Source organism: Monodelphis domestica, chromosome 5, assembly GCF_027887165.1.
Source record: "Monodelphis domestica isolate mMonDom1 chromosome 5, mMonDom1.pri, whole genome shotgun sequence".
Lineage (NCBI taxonomy): Eukaryota > Metazoa > Chordata > Mammalia > Didelphimorphia > Didelphidae > Monodelphis > Monodelphis domestica.
This window is the reverse complement of record NC_077231.1, coordinates 48,540,629-48,550,509: the sequence shown is the minus strand read 5'-3', so window position 1 is coordinate 48,550,509 and position 9,881 is coordinate 48,540,629. Positions and strand designations below refer to the sequence as shown.

General features: G+C 38.6%; 1 protein-coding gene across 2 annotated transcripts in view; it reads right to left on the bottom strand.

The window, feature by feature from the left end:
* Positions 1–5,739: 5,739 nt before the first annotated feature.
* LGR5 (leucine rich repeat containing G protein-coupled receptor 5) overlaps positions 5,740–9,881 on the bottom strand; it is a 193,039-nt gene continuing 188,897 nt past the window's right edge. For both annotated transcript variants that reach the window (XM_001370010.4, XM_007503051.3), the window contains one exon: positions 5,740–8,521. In XM_001370010.4, the coding sequence (XP_001370047.1) occupies positions 7,434–8,521 (1,088 nt within the window). In that variant the 3' untranslated portion in view covers positions 5,740–7,433. The remainder of the gene's footprint in view (positions 8,522–9,881) is intronic.

The window sequence follows — 9,881 nt, the reverse complement described above, 5'->3', positions numbered from 1 at the left end:
AATTAAAGATGGTCCTTAAGATATTTATTTCCGTCTTGTCTCCCCATAATTCTTTTGTTACTCTTTAAAAAGATTCACCATTTTTCTCAGAGAGAAATGCTTTCTAAGAGTAAAAGAGTCAGAAGAGAACTTAAAGGACTTGATCTTTAGCTGTGGCCATTTGGCATCCAGTATTTCCACTGGGCATCCTGACTGCATCTACTGATGGGCAGCTCTAGTCTGAACCTTCCTGCTCTATGCTGAGGTGATGCCTCTCTTCCTGTGACTTGCCTTCTTTCCTCTAGTTCTGCTCTTTGGCCAGATCAAATCCATACTCTGTTCTGTTTAATAGTTTTAAAAAATACTTCAAAAAGACAGCAATCATGTCAGCAAACTTAGAAGAAGGTCCCTTTGGGATACTTTATGGGAACACATGGACCACAGTCCTTCAGGATAAGAAGGTGTGAATGAGTTGTCCTCTGCACCCCTGTGGACAGAGTGTCCATATTGATGAAACCAGTCACCGAAATGCCAAAGTATCCCATTACTTCTTAATTTTCTCCTCTCTAGACTAAACATTCCTGGTTTCTTTAACTGTATTGTCATGGTTTCCTTGGTTTCCTCAGCTGTGTGGTGCTAGATTTAGAATCAGTTCAAATCTGGCTGCAGATACTTCCTTGCTGTGACCTTAGGTGCCACTTAACCTTTTCTGCCTCAGTTTCCTCATCTGTAAAGAGGGAAAATAACTGTACCTGCCTCTCAAATTGTTGAGGATAAAATAAGATAATATATACAAATAGCTTTACAAACCTTATCTAAGTGTTAGCTATTATTGTTATCATGATTATGGTGTCTAGACCTGATATCCCCTAGACCACCTTCTAATAGTCTGTCTTAATTGTCAATATTGTGTTTAAATTATAGTGGCCAGTACCAAGTGGAACCGTCCAAATGTGTGTGTTCTAAAGCACTGGGGTGTATGGGGTGTTCAGGGAGGGATAGTATCTCTGGTATGGAGGGCTTGTCGTGCCCTCCTAGGGCAGCTCTCCAGCCTCTGACCCCCACCTGACACTCAGCTCTCACTTGTGGCTCCCAGTAGCTGCTAGCATGCGGCAGCGGCCACACCCCAGGCAACGGCTTCGACAGGCCGGCTAAACCTTGTGAGGGTAGCCATCGGGTCATCGTGGACCCCTGGTGAACTAGGGCTTTTCTCACCCAGCATGTGAAGACTGCTTCAGCTGAACAGATGGAAGAAACCAATAAGAAGGTTCAACGGCTGAGATGGCGACGCAGCAAGGCACTGTGGAGTGCTTAGGGCGTGTTGGAGCACAAAAGACAACACGGCCATCCAATGCAGCTGAGGAAGTCTCCAGAGGTAATGACTTTTCGTGCCACTGGACCCAGGCTTCTAAAGCCGAGAGAGTGGGACTGTCTCTGTGCATCGACTTTTCCACTTAAATCTTCATGCACAAGTGTCTGTGTGCACAAAAATGCACAAAGACAATCGTCATCCTCGGTTACCGAGAGACAACTACTAGACTAAAGCGCTTCTCCAGTTAGTCATGTCTATTTTTCACTGGAGCCTTCCTAACCAGAAAGAGTCACGCCAAGATGCAAATCAGAACTGAAACACTCTTCTTCCTACACAGTAGGTTCCCTGAATCAGAACTGATTAGAGCTTTCCTTGATGAATGAGGCTGTGTGGGATCAGTTAGACATCTTTAGGACCGTCTCTTTTATGTGGACTTAATAAAATGATATGATTAATAAAATCATCAGAGGGAAAAGTCATAATAATATCATTTAGATTTTTGACTCTCCACAAATTGACGAAGAGTGTCCCAAGTTTAATGACCTAGAGAGAGGAGATCTCTTTTATCTGCAAAGCTGAACCATAAATGAAAATTTTGGTATATTGAAGAATAAGAACAAAGTTAATGAGGTCAAAATGAGTTCCCTCTTGCCTATTCTGCTAGCAAATTCTCATGCTGGTTACTAGTCCCTGGGGCCAGAAGCAATGACAAGATAAACAAAAGAAATAGGTCAGCTATAACTTTCCCAATATTAGAATTTCTGCAATTCCAAATGAAAAGAAAATCACAGCATTTTTTCATTCACTACTTTGTTTTTCTTCTTTGGTAAAATTACCTTAAAAGATTTTTTTTTATCTGTCATGAAATCCTGTCTTCTTTGTATAAGGATTCTAAGAAATCATTCACCTTTATCTTTATCATAAACAGTGAACATCTACTTTAAATTCTCCCCCCCAAAACAAACAACCGAATGCAAAAGAAAACCGTTTGTTGTTCGGTAAGAGAGATTAGTGGAGAAGATAAAGAAACAAAAAGAAAGATGGCGAGCTTATTAGTTTAATTGGCAGAATTTGGGTATATTTGAGGTCTCAAAATATTATGCCTTTCCTTTTCTTCCAGTTTGTTGTTGCTCAGTTGTTTTATGTTATGTTTGACATTTTGTGACCCCGTTTCGGATTTCCTTAGCAAAGATATTGGATTGGTTTGCCATTTCCAACTTCAGCTCATTTTACATACGAGGAAATTATGGTAAACAGGGTTAGGTGACTTGACCAGGTCAACCAACTAGGAAGCATCTGGGGCCTGATTTGAACTCAAGATGAATCTTTTTAGCTCCAGGCCTAGCACTTAATCTACAATACCACCTAGCTGCCTTTCTTCCAAAAGGGAGTGTGATACAGTGGAAAGATTGTCTGATTTTTGAGTTCCAGGACCCAAGTTCACATTTTTCTTCTGCTACCATGTTACCTTGAGTCTGCTGTCACTTAACCTGTCTGATCTATAAAATGAAGGGATTGGACTAGATGATATTTAAGATTCTTTCTGATTCAAAATCTATGACCCAATGATAAAAAAAAATTTAAATGAAATTTATTTAGAATTTTCAAATTTGCCACACACTTTAATTAATATTTGAGCTTAGAACAGCCTTGCAAGGTAGATGCCATGTGCATTATTATTATCCTCATTTTACAGAAGAGAAAATGAGTCTTGGAGAGGTTGATGAACTTCTCGGTTGACATATAGCCTTCAAGATGGATTTTCTGACACTGAGTTCAGCATTCTGTCTATAAAACATGTTTTTGTCCTACCTAGTCAAAGTTTTCCCCATTAAAAACCACTATTTTGTTGATATATGCCAACATTTATAGAAGCATCATAATTTAAATGTTTAATTTTAGAGCATTTGTTGGAGCCTGGCTACCAATGAGATTGATAATGACTGTTCCGTTCCTAGTCAATGGACCTTGAGGAGCAGAGAACAAAGACTTAAGGATGACAGGAGAGCTATGTCCAAGTACTCAAGGGCTTTCATGTAGAAAGAATATGGATTAAATTTGTGCTTTCTAGCCATGTAGAGCAGAAATAGTATCAATCAGGTAGAAGCTGCAGTTAACTGGAGTTAGTCTTAGTGTAAGGGAAAATGGAGTGTCAAGAGTTAGAGCTATCCAAAGGTGGAATAAGTTGATTCATTAGGTACTGAGTTCCTCATGGTAAACTGCCCTGACTTTGGTCTTACCACTGGTTTTTAATGACTCTGGAAGAGAGAGTGAGGCTGATGACAACTCAGATCCCTTGAAATCCAATTCAAATTCATGAGCAAGTCAACACTTCACCCTCTGAGGTCCTGAGTCCCTTTTGAAATGAAGGTTGAAAAACAATGACCCAATACATACAAACATAAGTATAAGTGAAATAAATTAGGTGGGAGCCAGATACCCAAATGCCCTCAATGGCAGTTAAGAAGTCACATTTTGTTCTATTAATATTTTGAGGTGGAAGAGAGGATGAGGTTGGTGACTTTGTACAATTCTATCTCATTTAAACCCAATTCATTCACAAATTATAATATATAATATAATGAACTGGAGCAATTCTATGTGAACTGGAATGACTTCCAGGAATTGATGCAGAGCGAGAGGAGCAGAACTAGGAGAATATTGTACACAGAGGCTGATACACTGTGGTACAATTGAATGAATGGACTTCTCTACTAGCAGCAATGCAATGACCCAGGACAATTCGGAGGGACTTATGAGAAAGATGCTATCCACATTCAGAGGAAGAACTGTGGGAGTAGAAATGCAGAAGAAAAACAACTGCTTGATCACATGGGTTGATGGGGAATATGATTGGGGATGTAGACTCTAAATGATCTCCCTAGTGCAATTATCAATATGGAAATAGGTCTTGATCAATGACACAAGTAAAACCCAGTGGAATTTCACATTGGCTATGGGGTGGGGGGAGGGAAAGAACATGAATCATGTAACCATGGAAAAATATTCTAAATTAATTAAATAAAAAATTTCAATTGAAAAAATAAACATCTTCTCCCTTTCCTCAAAAAAAAAAAAAAGATATCACCGAATTGTCCTGGGTCATTGCATTGCTGCTAGTGGAGAAGTCCATTACATTTGGGTGTACCACAGTGTGTCAGTCTCTGTGTACAATGTTCTCCTGGTTCTGCTCCTTTCGCTCTGCATCAATTCCTGGAAGTCATTCCAGTTCACATAGAATTGCTCCAGTTCATTATATTATATATTATAACTTGTGAATGAATTGGGTTTAAATGAGATAGAACTGTACAAAGTCACCAACCTCATCCTCTCTTCATCATTGGTCCTCTTCAAAAAATGGAGGATGAACAACAGTTTCCCATCAATGGTAGATTTTAAGGATGGGCTAAATGATTGCTAATTGGGAATGTTGATAAAAGGGACTTTTGTTCAGGTACAAGGTAGACTAGAAGGCCTCAGAGGTCCATTCTAACTCAAGAGATCCAGTAATTCTATAAATCGGAATAAAAAAAAATAGTTTCATTTAAAGGCAAGCCAAATTACTGATGCCACTATGTGAGATCACCATGTTTATCTCTTGGTAGAATCAGGCTGAAACATGTGGTTTTTCCCTGAATGAGAGTGGTGAGATGAATAGTACATTGCTCAGGCAAGCAGTATTGATTCTAGAGATACCACTAATGCAGGTAAAAAATGATCAGCTCCCTTTCTGCTTTTTATTTATTTTTTCTTTTCTTTTCTGTCAGCCTCTACTGAACAGAAGAGGAAGAGGAATCATTGCTGAGGGATTTTTTTTTTTTTGGCTAATGGGCTCCATGGGCTTAATAAATGAAGACTAGGCCCTCAGGGAGTTCTGACTTGTTTGCTTCCGAGAGATCATTAGCTCCCCTTGATCTCTTGGCTGATGGGAGTTTGAAAAAGAACAGTATGTTTTTTTTCCTCCTGTGGGACTGAAGAATCCTATGCCTTCATGCTTTGGCCTTACCGTGGTCACATAATGAAATTGCTTGAAAGGAAGAATTTACAGAAGTACTTTGGCTGAACATGTTGAGTCTTTAATAGTCTTATTTGCCATTTAGCCTTGTGTTTTTAATTGTGGGTCTTTCCCTACCCCCCTTCTCATTGTTACAGCATCGTAAGACCCAGGAAGGTCCGGAAGACAAACCCAATCACCACGTATAACGATGACCGTCAATAACTTAATGACAGAGTGGATTGTGAACCATAATCAGACAAGAGCAGTAGCAGTAACATTCTAAGAGATGGCAAAGATATTTCTATTGGATTCTGTGAAAGGCTGATTTCACAAGTCATGCCCTAAATACTTACAGCACTGGGGTTTCCAGTTTCCAGTTGGCTTGGTGTGAGATAACACCATTCATAGCAACCGTTCTTAAACACCAATAAATAAGAGACCGTACATCTGCTTTTGTGGTCCATGATAGAGCCGAAATACACTTGGCTTTCGTCTTCCATTTTATTACAAATTCCTTTTATTTCTTATGCCAGTAGAAAAGCAAGTATGTAACCTATTTACAGGCACTACACATTTACATATATTATATACATATAATAAATTTAGGAAAATAATTGGCCAGGAAATGGAATATCTAAGTAGTAGGCTGCAACTGTACATGGTTTACTGTTGTGTCCTTTATGATTATTGTATCATATTGTAATAATAAATACAGTTCTATATTTACAAATCTTATAAAAAATCTCATAAACGTATTTTTTTAATTCCAAATTAAAACATCTGATCAAAATATTTCAAACATGCTTATAAAAATAAACCCACCCAATGGCTATTTGTTTTGGATGCCTGGTGGACTAATAACATTCTGATAAAAGAAGCTATGAATTAATCTTTCAACTTCCCGTGCTTTATTATTTTGCTTCTCAAAACATTTTACACATGTATTAAATATGGAAAAGTGGAGAAGGAATGCCACTGATATCAAGCAGTGCAGCCCAGATGGAATGCAGCTAATAATCAAGCTAAGTAAATAGGATAATGTATCCATGGAGCCAAAGGGGTGTCAGAGCTCATTCTCTAGCTTCATGTTGTCTTACTGCCAAAGCTTCTAGAGTTAGAAAGTTTGAGATTCTCGTGTAGACTGATTTAATATATGTCACCTTTCCACATGCCTGTGAGCTCAGATCACCTGATTGCTATAGTCTTTAGCTAAAAACACCTTTCCAACCCTCCCCCCCAAACTATTTGTTGGTATTTCTACAGATATCCATTGCCAGCAATGAACTTTGCTCCTAAAATCCCAGATCTGGGCACCAGGGAGTTAAAGATGAATGAGGCCAGTCGGAAACCATCTTTCCTTTATTTCCTTGATAATAATTTGAGTTCATTTAGCTTTAGAAATAGGTTGATCATCTGGAGAGTGAACTGGCTTTTAAAAGAGAAACTAGTGCCTGCAAAGGTAAAACAGAATGATGAATAAAATACCCTCCAAAGGTGATCATTCTAATAACATCCTCCCCTCTAAGGTCAGTCAGATTAATGATCTGAAAGAAGCAGCCTGTTATAGGTAGGAAAGGCAGAAGGGAGACAAAGCTCTCTGTGCATGAATCCAGAGAATCAAATTACTTTTTGTTATATCTTATGCTTAGTAATGAAGATGATTTTTCAATTTCCTTTCTCCAACCCATTTCAACCACCCTTTAAAGGATTTTAGGGTTTATGGAACCCACTTTGTGAGTAAATGTCTTCTTTTAAAGCTCTTTGTGGATGACTTTAGGGAGAAATAGATTAAAATTATGGAGCATCCTGGGAGAGGGATTAACTTTTCTCTTTGTGGTGTACTGGTCAAAAAATCACTCAATTGTGGATAAAAGTAATCAAATTGGCACTTTGAAATGCCTTCAGAATCACTTTTCATCCCAAATTGTCAGTCAATTTGTATTTTTTTTTCCTCACACTGGTTGAGGGGAGATTTTATTTTTTTGATCAAGGTTCAAGTTCAGCTCTTTTTCATTACCACTTCTCAGGTGCATGGAACAGTCATCAAGAACACTGGACTTCTGTCCCACCAACTATACCACCCACTTTCCCCTCTGGGGTCTGCAAATTTTGTAAACATTTTCTCTTTATGTCTTGCAACTCCCATTAGAGACAAGGAACAAATGTCACAGATGAAAGACGCCGACTTTCTGTCATTGGATAAGACGATGGCCCTCTTGAACAAGAAGTTAGGTCATAAGAGCTGTTGCCACTGGCAAAGGTGACCAGAGCTTGGGTTGAATCACAGGACTGTTTCTCTACATCTTCTGAGTTGATCGAGATCAGACTTGGGTGTTTTGCTCTTCTCCACAAGAATGTTTGCTTTCGGAAGTTCCCCATGTCTTCCTTAAAATTTGGATTGAAGAGAATGTAGAGGAGAGGGTTGAGGCATGCGGGGAGTGGCACGATCACCAAGAGAATAAACTTAATCACTTCAGGACTGATGAATGTGAGGTTTAGCAGAGAAGAAAAGGACAAGAAGGCCACAGGGCAATAAAGAATGCAATTGGTGAAGAGTAAAAGAGCCACATGCTTTACCATTGCACAGTCCCAAATATTTTCTAGTTCTCCCTTTTCCAAACTGCAGTAGAGCTTAGTATAGGTGATGATCATCACTAGGAAACAGAGGGAATTCAACAAGACCAGAGCCACCATGTAGCTAGTCGTGCTGGGTTCTCCAAAAGGCAGGGGCAAGCACAGGGGGGACACACTATATTCATTGCCACAGAGCAAGGGAATTGTCGCGACGGTCAGGGCCAACAGAAAGCAAAGCACAACTATTGCTTTCACACTGGAAAAAGATGCTTTGCTTTCAAATTTTGCAGAACATTTTACAGAGAACCCACGCTCCAGAGCTGCCAGAGTAAGTAGGAAAACAGACGTCTCGGAAGCAAAAATGGACAGAAAGCCAGTGACTTGGCAACCTATTCCATTCTCCCACCACGCACCATATTGAGCAAAGCTGCCAAAAGTTAATGCATCGACACTAGCCAAAACACCACTGGAGACACCCATTAGGGTGTTTACCACAGCTATCAATCCAATTAAAAGTTTTATAGAGGAAATATACAGTGGAGATCTGAAGATTGTTGAGGTCACCAAAGCATTACAAACGAAAGCCAAAAACGCAATGGTCCACACTCCAATTCTGATTAGCCAGCTACCAAATAGATGTTCACATGGTTTGAAGGGCCCTGAAATGGCAAGGGAGAGATTGACAAAGGAGATAAATGGGAGAGCTTAAGTTATATTACACACATATTATATTGCCTAGTATCAGATGGTGGCTAAAACGCAGATCCCCAGTGCTTCTTCCCCTATCCCATTCACTTCAAAAAGTTTAATGGTTGTACTCATGCAAAGCCAAAGAGAGAAGAACCACGAGGAGATTGTATACGGTAATAGCAATTCTGTAAATATGATCAGTTGGGAAAAGACTTAACTGCTTTGATCAAGGCAATAATCCAAGACAATTCCAAAGAACCCAAGTTGAAAAATGATGAATTCTGAATGCAGATTAAAGCACACATTTTAAACTTTTGATTTTTCTTTCTGTTTTCTTTTGTAACATGGCTAATATGCAAATATATTTTGCATAATTTCACACGTACAATTGATATCAAATTATCTTTTCAAGGAGGGAGGAGCAAGAAAATTTGCAATTCAAAAGGTAGAATGAAAGGAATGCTTTAAAAATGAAATATTTGTATATGTATTTGGGAAATATTTAATGAAATATGGAAACATTTTTTAAAAAGTTTGATAGTTGGAGGACTAACCATTCCAGGTTAATTTTTCCTTTAAAAAAAATGTAAAAAGACCCTTTCCTTCTGTCTTAGAAGGATATTAAATATTGGTTCCAAATCAGAAAAGTATTAAGAGACAGGCAATGAGGGTCAAATGACTTGCCCAGGGTCCCACAACTAAGAAGTGTCTGAGGTCAGTTTTGAACCTGGGACCTCCTTCCTACAAGCCTGGCTCTCTATCTATTGAGCTGCCTAGCTGCCTCTGATGTCACCTTATATAAACAGTAAGCTACAAGTAGAGTGGAATTCTGTAGCACATAAAAGCCAAGTTAACATTTGATGCTTTGGCAAGAGAAACAAAGTAGTTTTTTAGTGCATCATCATCAATGCCAACAAATACCAAATGCATAGTATTTGTTAAGTCTTTTTAATTGTCTATTTTCTACTCAGGAATGAATAATAGCATTTATATATATATATATATATATTTATATTTATATAGTATATATTTGAGGTTTGTAAAGCATTTGACCAACATTAGCTCATTTTATCCCTATAAGAACCCCGGGAGGTAGAGACTATTAGTATTCCCATTTATCAATGGGGAAACTGAGGCAGACAGAACTAAAATGACTTGTCTATGGTCACACAGTTTGTAAGACTCTGAGACGGGATTTGATCTCCAGCCTTCCTAACACTAAGTCTAGCACTCTATCAATATTCTTTTTCTAGGGACCAATTGCTAAGCAGGTTATTTGGAAAGTTGACTTAAACTGCTTAAAAATAGCTTTTGTATAAATTCATGGAT